Here is a 16,214-nt window from a genome sequence, read left to right on the forward strand (position 1 = left end):
AAGTAATGATGATCAGGATACATAGGCTCTTTCTATAACTATAAGTTAGAAGGGCTTTGCAAGGCATGTCCCGAGGAAAAGCTGCAGGAGCGCCTACCGCGGAGCGCCTACCGCACGGTATAGTGCGCGCCGTCCAGTCATCACTATTCGACAGGAGCGGACATCCGGTTTGACTGCACTGCGTGATGATGTTGCCTCTATACTGCGATATTTTCGTTCCCGTTGTCTTTTATTTGAAAGCGACAAAATATGACGGCGCAAACTGTACCACACGCACCGCTGTTCGCGGTTCATTTGACGCTGATAGAACGTACGGTTTCGCCGCGTTTGGCGATAATATTTGCCCTATGCTGTGATATTTTAACTTGTTTTCTGTAATTTTCGTTCTTCGCTTTGAAATAAAGGAGAGCCAAAAAGAGACGAAATGGGGGGAGCATCATCGCGCAGTGCGGTCAAACCGGATGTCAATTGTGATGACTGGACCTTCCGTTAGGGCGCTCCGCTGTTCGCGTTTCGTTTGACGCCAATAGTACACATTGGCACGTACTCAGTGACTAAAGCTGGTCCGACGATGGGGTTTCGAATTCTGGACGTACGTACGTACACATAGCCTTCGGAAATTCCGTGAAGTACCCTAAGAATGCTATGACGCATTAAACCACTTCCTCTTTGTATCATCAATTAGAGAGAGAAAAAATTCTTTGCCCAGTCCTGCAGTTGCTGGTACAGGCACAACACAATTTCACAGCCGGTAAAAACGATGTCTTCTGCATGGCTGGCCTGCAGAAAAGCTGTTTGCGTGCATTCGCGCATGGCTGTAACAAAACAACGAGGAATGCATACAACACCATGTTCTTGGTGACGAGGCTTTATGCGTTGAATCTTCGAACTTCTGGTGTGTTCACCTGTGGAAACAGCTAGGCCTGCGCGTGCCATTGAGCACGCGTGTACAGTGCCGCTGCAGGCGAGGTAAAGACCAGAAACAGACGGCCACAAGAGAAATACGCACATGATTCATTTTGCGGTCCTCTGTCTCGCGCATTAAAGGGACACTAAAGAGAAACCGGAAGTTGAGCTTAAATGATAGATTATCCTTTCACGATCACAGCCATACCATTCTTACTACAAACAGATGTTTAATAGGCGAGAAAATAGCGAAAAACTGAAGGATAGGTGCTGACGCCCTTTCGAATTTCCCGCACTACACGTTGTGACGTCGGAGATTACAAATGCAGGCCGGTCGCGATTGGTCGAGCGATTTAGCGCTGTTAATAAAACGCAAAATGAAATACACCTTAAACGTACATAAACAGTATTTGCCAACTTTTCAAACCGTTTCAAGCGAGGCAGTACAAGTTTAGCACAAAATTAAATAAATAAGAAAAAATGGCATGGCGATGCATGCGGCCGTGATAGTTTCGTAGTTTCGTTTTTGGTCAATGCATCGTCGCGCGCGCCTGTTCCGCTCTACGGTGTTTGGTTGCGTGTTGCGTGGCTCGAAAAACGTTGACTTCGCGGGAAACAGCCAGAAAATGCCTCGTGTGTGTAGTGTTGAGGGCTGTATAAATGGCCCAAGGCGCTTGCTCAGGGGTAGCGGCAGTGTTGACTCGATTGTGTCCTTTCATGTGGTGTCGCGCGGTCAGCCCCGGCTCCCCGGCGTTCGCAGTGGATCAGTGCTCTGCCGATGATAAAACGGCAAAAGAGCCAGAGAAACCGATGGTGTGCTCTCTGCATTTCTCGCCCTCGGATTATGTGTAAACCCTGCCCTCGGAAAGTATCTTGGCCTGCCCCAGAGGCCAGTCCTTTCTCGAGCAGCTGTTCCCTCAATGCGGCCTTCATCAAACCCCCTTCCGGTGCCCCTGCAGCAGCAAACTGGCGGCTCGGTGAGTGCTGAATGTCATTAAATAAAGCCACGAAATAACCATACCGAGTACGTGCGCAACTTTCTACGCTTGTTCTGTCGGGAACATCGTCGCCTGGCGGACCGGACGCTTCGCCTTCCGTCGACGAAAACCAAGCTCACCGCCATCGCACGCGGAAACACCTACCGCTCGAGCACGGAGGATCATTTCGCGCTCCGTTTCACTGAATATCGCTGAAATGCAGTCCTGCTTCCCTGGCGAGCTCTTCGTTGCAAGGTTCAGCTGCAGCAACGGTATCCATCGCGGCGAACGCAAACGCAGCGACCATGCATGCAGCCATGATGCATCCAGTGCCTCGGCCGTTTACGCAAGTGGTGACGTATCATGGCGCATTCTGATTCGCCGAGAGCAATGAAATCTGTGACGACACTGCTTCAGCGCCAAATCTGGGGCGAGAGAAATTGAGGAAGAGATATTTGGTCTTTGTTTACGAATTTCTCCGCTAATAACTCATATTTTTGCACCCAACAAAAACTGCATGCATTCCTGAAGGTCCCTCTTTTATTCCAGCTGAACTTCGTGTTTCTCTTTAGTGTCCCTTTAAACTATTTTCCGTCGTTCACAAGCTAGCCCGCAGTAGTAAGTGAGGGCGTCACTGACGGTGTCACTGTGTTACGATTCTTATGAATCTCGCGGCGTTGTTCACAGCCCGCCAATATGTATGGAAGACCCGAGCTTTTACCGAATTATTCCGTTAATTGCCTTCTGCTTACAAAAAGTTGTCGCAGTTTCACCCGAAAGGCGAAGCATCAATTGCGATAGCAAATTTGTAGAGAGCTATACGGAGTAATGATAGTAGCTTTATCAGCTGTATAAACTTGGACATGCAGCAGCACCGGCAACACGCAGAACTGTTGTCGACGCCGTTGGCGTTATGACCGCGTTCGCACAAAACGCGTGCGGCGTTGGTGACTGTTGCCGGAGCCTCTGGGGGCGGCTCGGTTTTCGACGACATCAGAACGCGACACTCGTCGAGCTGCGTCGGAAGTCTTTACCACCTTCTCGCCTCACAACGTTTTATTGCGATAGCAATTATATGGACACTCAAAAGCAGATTTCTGCCGTCGCCGTCGCCGTGAGGTTCCGTATGACGTCAATGGAGATGAAATCGTCACCGCGCGCCGAACGCTGTATGTGCGAGTGAAAGGGCGCGAGGGGCGCGCGCTTTCACGGGGAGTGAACGCACGGCGGAGAACAAACGCGCGTTCTGCGCCGTGCTCGCTTAAGGGCTGCAGAAGTAGGCGTCTCTTTCCTCCTTTACAATCACCATATATGTAGAGCAAACGCGCCTTCTTCCGACGCGCGAGAGGCAGTGGGGGAGGGGGAGGGAAGGGAGGCGACGTTTAGCTGCGGCACGAAGTGCCTATTTATATCAGAGGCTCCGGCAACAGTCACCAACGCCGCACGCATTTTCAGCAAACGCGGGCAAAACGCCGACGGCGTCGACAACAGTTCTGCGTGTTGCCGGTGCTGCTGCATGTCCAAATTTATACCGCTGATAAAGTTATCATTACTCCGTATAGCTCTCTACAAATTTGCTATCGCAATTGATGCTTCGCCTTTCAGGTGAAACTGCGACAACTTTTTTTTACATAAATACGCTCTTGGTGCCGCAGCTAAACGTCGCCTCCCTTCCCTCCCGCCCCCCACCGCCTTTCGCGCGTCGGAAGAAGCGCGTTTGCGCTACATATATGGTGATTGTAAAGGAGGAAAGAGACGCCTACTTCTGCAACCCTTCAGGGAGCACGGCGCAGAACGCGCGTTTGCTGTCCGACGTGCGTTCGCTCCCCGTGAAAGCGCGCGTCCCTCGCGCCCTTTCACTCGCACATACAGCGTCCGGAGCGCGACCCTTCTTTCGCTCCCACTTACCCCTCCCCGTTGGCGCTGAGCCGTGCTCCCTCAAGGGCTGCAGAAGATAGCGCCAACCTTTCCCTTTCCCTCAAGAACCACTTATCATCGGCGACGATTTCATCGCCGTTGACGTCATACGGAACCTCACGGCGACGGCGATGGCGACGCCGACGGCAGAAATCTGCTTTGGAGTGTCCATATAATTGCTATCGCAATAATAAACGTTGCGGGTGCATATCATTCCGTTTCAGGCTGCCTCGCTTTTGACCGACCTTCGTGGGTATATTGCACGTTTGTGCACTTCGTTGGAGTGGCACGTGGTTCAGTTCCAATCCCCGCAGCCGGTCAAGGTCCTGGGCGCGCTGTGGGCCGCTGACTTGGCGCGCCTATTCTTGGTGCTCGAGCTCCGACTTTTGGCGGCTCCGCCGTGGCAGAATTGTTCGGCCAAGCTCTAAAACGGGACGCACGTGATTTACTCTGCCCTCGCTGACTGTTCGGGCGTGCTCATGTGCTCACGCGCTACATTCTATACGTGCAGGTTGTCGCTTACGGTTGCGAGAAATGTTTCTCAGCGAAGCTGTATATTGACCCTTTTCGCGGAGCAGTTTGTTCTCGAGAAACGAGACGGCGCTTTCTGCGGCGCGCCGCGCGTTGCCTCAGCGAAAGCGCACGATTACGAAACCATTATATACCGCTTCTTCCCTGTTTCTGTGCGATCAGCTGTCGGAAATGCTATTCGGTTTTCGCTTGCGCACCGTGCCGTAATCATGCTGGATTGAACCACGTGGGTCGAAGACGTGTGCAGTAGTTGACTGCAAAAATAGTGACTGGCAATTAAGGAATGGAATGAATTCTTGTGGTCAAGTTCACGGACCGTTGCTACATATACGGACAGCCTGTGTTGCCGGCCCATCTCGATGCACGACTTTCCTCGCGGATAAAAAAATTTCACTCATCCGCCAGCGTTGTATCGCTAACCTCTAAAGAAAAGACTTCAACCCCAGAACGTTGGCAAGAGTGAGTACCGCTCGTTACAGTGACAAAGGTAGTAGCGCCGGCCGCTTCCTGACATCGAAGTTTCGCGCACGTTATCTTCACACATCTACCCCAGCTCGCATGCAAACTTACGCGCACTCCATCGCCAACGTATTAAAAATATTGTGACGGGGTTAGATGTTACGAGCCACCTCATTGGATTAATGAAGACGACGGCGATCGCTGGCGTTAGAGCTGGTGAAGAGTGTTTATGCCTTCCAAAATACGTTGCAAATGCCGTACTATACCTGGAAGCGAGTATCCCACCCATTTTATGCCGATTTCACCTTCTGACCGTTCAGACTTTCTTAAGACTATATAAGTCACCATTAAGCCGTCCTCAAATAATTTTCATCCCCGATCCAGAATTATTTTTTTCCTGTTCAGTGGCCCAGGTTTCATACACCACAGATTATATTTGTGCAAACATTACTTGAACCACTAAATGTGCAAATTCGTCATGTGCTTCCTTATAACACACATTCAAATTACCCGGAAATCAGGTTCGATGACATTTTCCCAAAATACGCGTAACCAGTACCTTACGGCATCTTAAACAGCATGTTACAAGAGCACCTAAGCACCCTAGGAACAAACATTATCATTGCGACAGATGCATCACAGTGCGAGGAAAAGACAGGCATTGGAGACTGGTCTTTTTTCTTTAAGATTGCTTGATTCTGTGCCTATTTTTCTGGCTAAGTTTTTAGCAGTAATTCTAGCTTTACGTAAATTAGACCAAACGATTACAACAGCTGCTATTATTACTGACTCCCTATCTGTATGCTCTTCCCTTACCGCTACTAATCATTCACCGATGCTAAAACTCTTTCACTTGCTAGTTCCTGCCCATGTGCAATATGTTCATTTTATTTGGATACCTGGTCATAAAAGTTTGATTTTTAATGAAACTGCCGATTCACTGGCAAAAACATCACTTTCCGGCCCAGTTCTTCCTTTTCTACCAGTAACAGCACACATCCCGGCGGCTATATTTCGGATGCGATCAATCAGAAAAGCTTTATCAAATCCACTTCTGACTGCTTCTCCAGATTATAAGCACCTGGCGTTTCTCTGGCGTATCGAATCATGTAGCGCAAAGATGCTTGATGTCTCTCTCACTAAATTACGTTGCCGCATTCCCTCCCCGAATTTCTACTTACACAGGTCGGGTTCGGTTCCCTCTGCTCGTTTTGTGATGAGGAAGAGACACCACTTGTGCGCAAGTGTTCGATGTCTGCAATTTTTCGCACGACCGCACGCGTGTGCGGTGTGGCTTGCGGCGATGGGCGGCTCGAGCATAAACAGTCCCTCAGAGGTTGGCCGTATTTAATTCCATTGAGGCCACAACACCGTGCTCAGTTTATTTTTTCTCCGTCTGTACTTATCAAAGACTTGGAAAACATCACAACAGGACGAACAAGTAATGGTCGAGTGACATTGTACCAGCCTCTGCAGTGACTCGTGTTGAGTGGATCGCTCTATAGGACCCTGAACAATTTGATTACTTCCGTATGACCTCTTTGAAATAATCAAACTGCCCAGAACGCTTTATTACCGCACTGATCAAAGTTTTCGAAAATGTTCCCAAATAGGTGTTTTTAATTATCAATCAGATCGTAATTGATAACCGCGTGTCTTTTTTCGCTTCTAGACTTTATACCGACCGTGGTGCACATACAGTTACGCAGGGCGGTGCGGACGCCACCGAAGAGGGCGTCTCGCGCGCCTCATGTCCCGCATTTCTGGCCATGTGTTTATTGTTTGTGTTATTAGCAACATCATCGCACGTAGCTTTATTGCTATCTCAGCAAATTTCGCACTGTCATGAATGCACGATAATGTCGATGTGAGTCATCGACATTATCGTGCATTCATGATGTTAGTATCAAATTGTTATATTGTATGACCTTGAATCTCGCTAGGTGTGACCATATACGGGAAGCGTGTGAAAATGAGTCTCAGTACTCCTCTAACCTCCGAGGCCCCTTGTACAATTTGTTGTTTCCATTTTTTTTTCACAACTCACTTGCAAGTGATTACTCAAAATATTCGTTCTGGATGTGAAGTCCGGTGCATGTGGACCTGAACGGAAGTGGTTTACTCATATTCTTGCCATCCGCTTTCGAGAAATTTGACACTAAGTTGAGCTAGACCTCTTGCGTTGTCACAAACGGTGAAAAGAAACCTTGAAGTATGTTTCGAATTTTTTGAGATTGCGTGAAAATCCAGAAAGCAGCAGCATGGCAATGTACTACATGCTGTTCCATCTTCATCTCTGCGTTTAAGCAGTGAAAGACAGATTTTACCATAGCAAACATGAAGATATGGTTACTTCTCCCGCGTACATGGAGATGCAGCTTTTAGCATCTAACCGTGGTAATTAAACTTATAAAGAAGTGTTTTTCACGTTCGTAACATACCAATAGGCAAAAAGAACCAGCTTGAAGAGCGATTATGTCCCATAGCTGTATTTGGACCTCGGGAGGTTAAGAAGGAGGAGTCCACGTGTGCAGAAATTTGTGGCATGATGCGTGTCGCTCTTTGCGTTCACTGATGTACACCTTTTCCACACCAGGGGCGGCATGCCGTTCCCGTCGGCGGCGTCCACCTTCAGTCTGGGCTCCTCCTCCTCGTCGTCGGGGGGCCCACCGGGCGGTCCCAGCCTGTACGAGTTCCTGCTAGAGGCCGAGCTCTCCTCGTACTACGACGCGCTACGCAATGACCTCAAGGTGTCCTCGGTCGGGCAGCTCAAGTACGTCGAGGAGGACGACCTCTCGCACCTGGGCATGAGCCGGCCCGAGCAGAGGCGCCTGCGAAAGTACTTCCACAAGTACTTCCCCCAGACCTACCTGCGAAAGATCAAGCAGGTGAGCGTTACTCAGCACTTGATGCATGCACAACTGTCGAGTGGTGCGACTCATGCGACCAGCTGCTTATTCCTTAGTGGATCGAACCTGGAACTCGAGCGCTTATTTCGGTGGTGGGCAAAATTGTTTTATTTGAAGGCAGTGCCTTCCTTGGCGTACCTCACTTTTCCGTGTCGGGTATGTGTGTTTCAAGCCTCTTTAGTGGACTGATCCTGGGGATACAGTGCTGTCTAAAATTGTGGGCCGATCCCGAAGATAGTCAAGTCTAAAGCCGCTCCCGTGGGTTTGTGCATTCAAAAAAACTTTAGCACCCTTCCAACTCTATGTGAAGAGGGAAGACCAGCGAAGCTGTTGGGTCTATATTTTTGGAACTCTATTGGGAGTATATTTGCGTGCATTTTGGATATAGAGACATACACTCAAAGTTCCCGGTTGTTTTCATCTCGGCGCGCGCACTAGCGCCGACGCACTCACGTGGCCGCCGCGGAAAGCTACGTCGTGTTATACGAAAGATCCCCGCGAAACCCCGGAAATTTCAGTGGGCGCCGCAAGGTAGCGCTACGCTTTGGAGCAATGTACGTTTCAGCCGAGGCCGCTAGGTGGCGCTCCGCTCCGGAACGATGTACAACGGCGCTAGACGCAAACTTCACATACAAAGGCACACACACGATTGTAGAAGAGAGACTAATGGCGAATTGGGAGAATGGCCATTGGGAGAACAGGAGCACTCAAAAGCACGCTGAAAGTGCTCGTTCCACAGGCGACGTGTTTCAGTGGTCGAACAGGAGTGGGAGCGCCGTCATCCAGTGGTAGAACAAGAGCAGTTTCGCTGCGCCGAGAGCAGCTGGGAGCAGTCCGGACTGCTCTCGCTTGAAAAGCGGAGTACGGAGGAAGTCACGTGGCTTAAACCGTCATATCTTCCTCATTTCTTTTTATTTGCTTCAGCCAGCGCGCGCGGCGGCAATGGCGGCAGCCTAGCGTGGTTTGTGTTTTGACACCGCTGATTTTGACGTCGGTGATACGAGCGAGATTCGCAGCGATTTAGCGACAGATCCTGGCATTTCTAGTCCGCCTTGCTTCTCGTCGGATGCGCGGGGGACAGCGGCAGCAAAGCGTCTTCGCCTTGCTGAAGTGCTTGAGACGCTCGACGGTGACAGCAGCGAAAGCTGCTAGAGCTCAACTTGAGATGATCTTCGCAGGCGGAAGCGTTGTGGGATGCGTCGGCGCTGCACAAAAGTATGTAGTACGTGGCCGCAAACGGTGACAGCGTTAATTAAGCCCGACAGATTACAAGACGATCAGGCGTGTTCTGCCGCTCTCCTGCAGAGAATGGTGGGACGTCGATTGCTTTAGTCACATGGTACATTTCTCCTCACAAGTCCCCCTCCCAACTGCTCTCCGAATGCACGCCGTATTCCAGTGGCGGGTCGAGTGTGCCTGCTCTCACTGCGCTGTCACCCGACTCCGCACTGCGCGGCGCCCTACTCCTCTTCTCCCAATGGAATTCGCCATAAGTTTTATCTTATTTTAGACTCCGGCTGCCCAATCGCGGCGCGCCTACAAGCGCGACACACGCGTGGCTGCTGGTGGAGAAGCTCGTCACGTTATGCGAAAGCCCCGGATATTTAAGTGGGCGCCAAAAGGTGGTGCTACGCTTTGGATCGATGCAACTTTCAACCGGCGCCGCAAGGGGACGCGACGCTCCGGAGCGATGTATGAGCTGGTGCGTGGAATCTGGAAAAGGAGTAATGGTGCCAGCGCTAACGTTCGCAAATGTCATTCTATGCTTAAAATGGGACATCATGTGGGGATTGGAAGTTAACCAAAGATCAGTAGGCCGGTTGACTTTGGAAGCCCACGGTAAAACCACATATGAGGCAGTGTAAGGTAACATGGCTTGGGCATCTTTTGAAGTCAGAGAAGCACAGAGCAAAATTAGTTTTCAAGAAACACTCGGGAAGATGGATGAAAATAAACGGGTGACTAAAGAGCACAAGTATCTGTAACTGAAAAGCGTGTACACAGAATGGAGGAAGAGGTCAAGAAAGTTGGCAACCAAGTACAGGATAATTCAAACTAAATAGACAACCAGGAGTCATCAGAAAGAAACTGAGAGAAATCGAGATGATGAATTAGATGCAAAGAATGGAAACAAAAAGGACAATAGATATTTACAAGAATGAGAAGAAAGAAATTAGAAGGGAAAATCTGTACGACAACACAAAGAGCAGTGCCTTGCTTTTTGAGGCTCTAGCCGGTTGCCTAAGGACCAAAACATATCGGAGCAAATATTTGGAGCTAGATGAGGCATGTGTATGCTGCAGCAAAGATCCGGAAACCACTCAACACTTCCTAATGGTATGTGAAGGGATTCTCACCCAGTGAGAACAGTAGGTAGCGTAAACCTTCCAGAAGCGCTTGCGTTCAAAGTGGCCGAAAGCATCAACCGGTCAGCAGTCGAGATAAGCAAGAGATGTTTACAGTTCTGCTGAAAAAAAAAAGCAGGGAAGAGATTGATACAACCTGATTTTATCTCTTAGTCATGGGTAGAGGTGCAAGGTAGATATTCAGGGGAAAATATTAATGTAGTGTATACAAAAGTGCTAGATAAAAAACATGTATAACATACCTGCATAAATCAAGCAGGCTAGGTGACTATTTGTCACCGTCCCGTTTCAAAGGGGAGGCCAATAAATCATCATGTACGCTAATGCACAAATAACCTACACACCATATAGGAGAGACTATGACGTTTTTTTTTTATTAAAGACGGATCGCCAATCGCAGCGCGCGTACTAGGGCTGAGGCGCTCACATGGCCGCCAGAGAGAGCTACGTCATGTAAGGAAGAAGCAAACATAAGGTCCTCCGAAATGCGCGATATGGTGCACAAGTTTTTCACGATCGCGAAGTTTAAAGACGCCACTATCCCGACGTTTTCATAAGATGCCACAAGGTGGCGCGACGCGTCTGAAATTGTTGATCTACTTCCTGTCTGTTGCCGGGCACGGTCTCCTGGAACCTAGCCTATTCGCAATGCACACGGACTACAGGTGGCGCGCGAGGCGATCCATGATGGCGGACCGAGAGAGTATCAGAATAGGTGACCCGTAAAAGAGCGAGGGATTCTGGGATGCGCCGTCTGCTAGCTGTTTCCGGTTCGAGTCAGCGCAGCCGCCGCTTCGCGGTTGAAGCCCGTTGATGCGCTTGCAGTCCGGCTTTGTCACGCATGAATATTACACGGTTGCAGGCGCCTACCGAACCATTGTCGGCTGTTCAAATTCAAGCGTTAAAGGTAAACGCATGTAACTATACTGCCTTGCATCATCCCTTGCTGAGTCAGCTGCGCACAAGAGGCATGACTGCCATTTCCATACTGTAACAAGGCAGAGACCATCAGTGAACAAAAAGAAAATGAACGTATACAGTGCCACTTATCAGGCGACGATGAGCTGTGTAAGGGCCGACACGGAATGATTCCCCAAGATATTTCTTTCTCTAACATTTACTCAAACAACCAGAACTATTTCAGTACTCGCATGCACATATAGCGGTATTATGAAACATGGATTTAAGGCTCAAATTCAAACGGGACACAGCGAGATAAACCGCCGCGGTTGCTTAGTGGCTATGGTGTTGGGTTTCCGAGGGTTTCCGATTCCCGAGGTCATGGAATCGAATCCCAGCTACGGTGGCCGCATTTCGGTGGGGTCGAAATGCGAAAACACCCGTGTACGTAGATTTAGGTGCACGTTAAAGAACCCCAGGTGGTCGAAATTATTCCAGAGCCCCCCACTAAGGGTACCTCATAATCAAATCGTAGTTTTAGCACGTAAAGCCCCATAATTTAATTTAACAGCGAGATACTTAATACTCTATCGTAACCAACTAGCGCACATTGTTTCGTTGAAAGCAGACAGAGGAAATGCGCAGCCGTAATATGTCGGCGATACGGCCATTCCTCCATCTAGTTGACAAAAAAGCGAGAACTTCTCACTTCAAATGAACCTCGAGTTTTGACCGAGAAATGCCGTTGACAGCGCGCAGTTTTCAAACATTTTCAGCACTTCATTTTTTAATTACGCTAGCTGCGCCGTTATGCGACGATATCGGTTGCAGCGACGATCACAGAGCAGCATTTACCAGACCGCTGTAGCCATCGCCTCAGCACCCGATTTTCAAAGTAACGCTTGATAAATTATCGGATAAAGATAACTTTTTCATCTGTCTAACTGACCCGCAGGCAGAGCAGTCAGTGACGATGCGTCCAAGCAGCGGCAAATGTCGTAGAGCTAAACCTGTCAGAAAGAAAAAAATCTGACGAAACGAAAACCGAAGTTCGTTTATGAATATAAGCATGTCCTTACCCCTCTTGGCTTGTCATCGTCGCGCCCAGAGTGAACTGAAACCTAGAAATCAGCTGCATGAATAGTACGACATTGCTTGGTCGACAAAGCGGACGGAAAGCCTCGCACGACTGACAGTTGAAACCGCGCAGAAAAACATGCGCCGGGCATGCCGCCGCGTCGTCCATCGAACCGGAAGCTGCCAGCAGACGGCGCGCCCCACAATTCTTTGCGATTGCTCGTTTTACCGGTTACCTATAGGCGACTGCGCGTCCGTGTGGTAGCATGCCGGGCTTTTTCTCATCATTCTCGTCGCACGCCGAGTGTATTCTTATTTTTCAGATTTTATTCTCATCGGCTGCGAAATGCCGTTGCATAACCAAAAGCGTGCATAACGAGAAGTGCGTGCGTGCTTGTTATTTTACGGCGAATGACGCCCTTCACCTTTCTGAAGGATGCATGCGACGCGAAGCGTATCTACAGAACGAACGCTATGGCTGGAGTGCAGCGTTTTCGGTTTAAGTAAGAAAACGTACACCGATCATGGAACGACAGAGAGCTGAGCTAGTTGGTTAAGATTCATAATGCAAAATAGGTAAGGCGTGAAGACACGGACACAAAAGAAGGGGACAACGCAAACGGCGTTTGTGTTGTCCACTTCTCTTGTGTCCGTGTCTGCACGCCGATCTGCTTTTTTTTTTCACCGATCTTGCTTTCCAATCAATCAATCAAAAAAAAAAAGATCAGTGCAAGCAAATATACCACAGAGCTAGCGATCGGCACGAAGCTCCGAACCTAGTTACGATCCGTCAGTTACGCTCGAAAACCAGTCACCAGCGGCCTAAATAGCTCTACAAATAATCAACTGTTGCGGGAACGTTTGGGCAGCCTTATTTACAAATATTTAGCTGTAGCAGTAGCGTTCGGACGTAGTAAGGCATAGGCGCGAACTTGTTAGCTCGTCTTTTCGTGCCGCATTGAACGTGCCGTTCATGTAAGCTACAACGACCACATCGTAAAAGCGTAATTTTTATGCTTTCGTGAACACTGTCAACGATTAGCATTCTGCTAACCAATGTTGCTCCAGAAGAAGTCTTCGGCGACCAAGTGTGCGCTACAAACTTTCATTGGCGGAGTCACAGGCTTGCCGATCTGCAGCTTCACCGCCGACTTCGTTTTAAGATGCGCGTCCAGCGGAAACAAATCAAGGCCTATCTCATCTTTCACCGCTCGGTTGGTGCACTGAGGTACGCAACACTTTTTTGTTCTTCCATAGCGTATTCAGAAGCTGTTAGGAAAACAGAACGCGCCCGCGCATAGAGAGCCACACGGTAACACTGTGCCATTTGACTGTGCGGATACTCTTTGAAATATTTCTCTCGCTGGCCACTACGCGGCGCGACCGTCTGTGTGCATTGCGAATAACAGCTTCGCTGTAAGAAGTGCCCGTTGCCGTGGGTGTGTGAGGTCTATAAAAATGCGGGCCGATCCCTAAGGTAATGCGGTAAAAAAAAAATGTAACGCAGTGCACCGTATTGTCTTCTGTGTGTCTTTACCATTGTAGGACCTGGGAGTCGTGGCCGCGGAGTCCGACGTCAAACTGCGGGTCGCTCTCTAGCCTACGCCACCGGTGCGTCGCGAAACGGGTAGCTGGCCTACGCTACCGGGGCGTCACATGGAGGCTAAGCGGGCCCACGCCGTCGTCCGAGCAGAGTTGACGAGGAGGGTTGCTTCTTTCGTGATGAGTACGAGGTCGAGAGGCAGGGAAAACGGAACAGGGGGCTTATTTACATGGAAGAGGCAAACTTATTTACAGGACATGGGGATACACGTACTGGCCGGAGTACGGAGCACAGTACATTGTTCTCGTAGCATGGACTACATGATGGAGCTGATGAGATAGCACTGGCTACACCTCTCACGGAGAGCACTAGGAAGAGTTCCTACTACATCTCAGGGCAGATGGGAGAGCAACTCGATGAGCCGCAAAAGTCCGCTTAAAAGCGAAGTTGCCGTAAAGGCCAAGCTGCGGTCCCACCTTCCTCCAAACGGAGCGCCGAGAGTCACCGAAGGGTCCGCCTTGAGGGCGAGGTTGCGCATAATCCCCCGGCGCCTTTGTTACCTGAACACATTCGGAGAAGTGCCCTCGGGCACACACTGCTCACTCCGCCACAGAAAGGAGGGGACACGCGTAGACAGGCGGCTTCGCGCTTGACTCGAACTGGCGCGTCTGGGTTCCCTGGAAGGGCCAGCCATCAACGGGTTTGTCTGGAGAACGGCCTTGGCGGCTAGCGGGCCGGTCGAGCGGCCGTGAGAAAGCGTCCTAGAAGCAGCCCTTTTCCAAGAGTTTCTTACTCCTTGCGTCGTGGTCGGCGCCCAGGTGATATCTAGTAACCACGTGTTCTCGGAAACGTGTCTAGGCATGGTGTCGCCGCTGATATTTCCCGTGGGACGTTTTCCGGCTTCCCGAAGTGATTCGTCACAGGCAACCAGAAGATACTCCAAGTTCGCTGCCCCCGCTGGTCGCCCAACGTAACACCATATTCTTAGCGCGGTTCCCCGCTGAATACGAACAACCAACTAGCCGATGCTTTCACGATAAAAGAATTTCAGTAGTCCGACGCTCCTCCTACTCCCCTCACTCAAGGGGTGACGCGATAGAGTGCCGTGCGCAGTGACTCCGCCCCATTTCTACTGCCGAACTCGCTCAGGAAGGCATTGTCTTTCATCGACGTTAACTAGAGGTTGAATCGCCTCTGACTTTATCTTTTTTTCTTTGCATAGGGGCGTGATGTCCCCTCTTGCTAGTTACCGCCTTGAGGGGAAGGGAAATGGTTCTAGGGAGAGGAACGCGGGAAGAGTTCTATGGCGAAAAAAATGGGCATCAGTAGCCGTGATTCCGGGAGGTAATGCCCGGCGGAATATAATATTTCTCTTCTGTGCTCTAGTTCTCTGGTTTTCTGCTCGGCCTTATCCGCCGCTGAAAATTCGTTGGCCGTGGTGCTGCGGGCTGCTTCAGAAAGTTTTTCTGTCGATGCCTCGTTAGTTCTGGGCACTGTCGGCTCGTGCTCCGCGATGCTGCGTCTTGAACTGTCTGCGACGATGCTGCACTAGAGCTTTTGTGGGAAAGTGCCCGCCCTCACTCTGCGCACGCAGACCTTGGCCGCTTGCGCAATTGGATCTGCCTCTTGGGGCAGCAGCCTCTTCAGTGTGGCCTTGCGTTGTGCTTTTGCCTTTCTGCTGTGCCAGACGGGTGCGCGGTCTGTGTTAATCGCGGTTACGGCCTTGTGCCGGGTGTCGCTTCCACGCGGCCTCATGCGGCCGTTCGTTTCCTGTAATGCCGGCACGGCCCCGAACCCACTGAAAAGTGATTTTGTATCCAAATGCTTGCAGCTCGCGCGTCATTTGTCCGCCTCTCTGTGTAGTAAGGCCCGCTTTTGACTCCGCCTCTCGGGCGGTGTACGACGCCCTTGGAGGATATTCGCCGTTGTTGTGGCATCCTCCGTGCAGCGCAGGCTACGGCAGCCATGCTCAGGAATTTTGGACATTGCCCCTTCGGCAGTCTAGCGTGACCTCACGGGAGAGGAGAGGAAAAGAAGAGCTCAACCCTGTGAGAACGCTTCGAGAGGGTGCAGATGAAAAGGAGAATGGGGAGGGGCGATGGCGTTTAGTCACGCCGTCCAATACTCGCGTTGGAAGGGGAGAGCGTGAGGCGCGCCAACCAATGGTGGTGTACAAATGGGGTGTGAGAGGAGTTCGCGTTAGCGTTGGTTGTATTCACCCTTTTCCCGGCGCTCCCGTGTGGGCGCTGCCATGTTTGACCGCGTGGTGACGTGTCCATTGCTTGCCTCAGCTGCCTCCGTTGCCTCCGTGTTTACAATGCAAGCGCGTGACGCCGGTGCGACGCAGCAAACCTCCGCTTCGACGCATATCGTAGACGGTGACAGTGTGGACGACACGAAGCTTTGGCCACAGCTTTAGAGCACATGTAAGTGCTTTCAGAGCTCACTAAGCCTTCTCCAAAAGGCGCGAGCAGCGTATACGGTGCTTGTACTAAGAGCGGGGCTGGAAATGTATTCCAAGCTGTCCAAACTTTCCGCTTATGAATTAAATCAGGATCACTGTGCGTTGTATATTTGGCAAACATTTTGAAGCAATGGCTTGTCATGTTTCTGACTCAGTAAAGTTCCT

General features: G+C 50.3%; 2 protein-coding genes across 3 annotated transcripts in view; one reads left to right on the forward strand and one right to left on the reverse strand.

Annotated features, from left to right (window-relative positions):
* LOC119446831 (septin-1) overlaps window positions 1–16,214 on the reverse strand; it is a 610,438-nt gene that overhangs the window by 502,847 nt on the left and 91,377 nt on the right. The window lies entirely within an intron of this gene.
* Window positions 1–16,214, forward strand: part of LOC119446825 (activated Cdc42 kinase-like) — a 102,163-nt gene that overhangs the window by 27,893 nt on the left and 58,056 nt on the right. For both annotated transcript variants that reach the window (XM_037711386.2, XM_049664439.1), the window contains exon 2: window positions 7,387–7,678. In XM_037711386.2, coding sequence (XP_037567314.1) covers window positions 7,394–7,678 — 285 coding nt within the window. In that variant the 5' untranslated portion in view covers window positions 7,387–7,393. The remainder of the gene's footprint in view (window positions 1–7,386; window positions 7,679–16,214) is intronic.

The sequence above is a fragment of the Dermacentor silvarum genome, chromosome 3, assembly GCF_013339745.2.
Source record: "Dermacentor silvarum isolate Dsil-2018 chromosome 3, BIME_Dsil_1.4, whole genome shotgun sequence".
In the NCBI taxonomy this organism is placed as follows: domain Eukaryota; kingdom Metazoa; phylum Arthropoda; class Arachnida; order Ixodida; family Ixodidae; genus Dermacentor; species Dermacentor silvarum.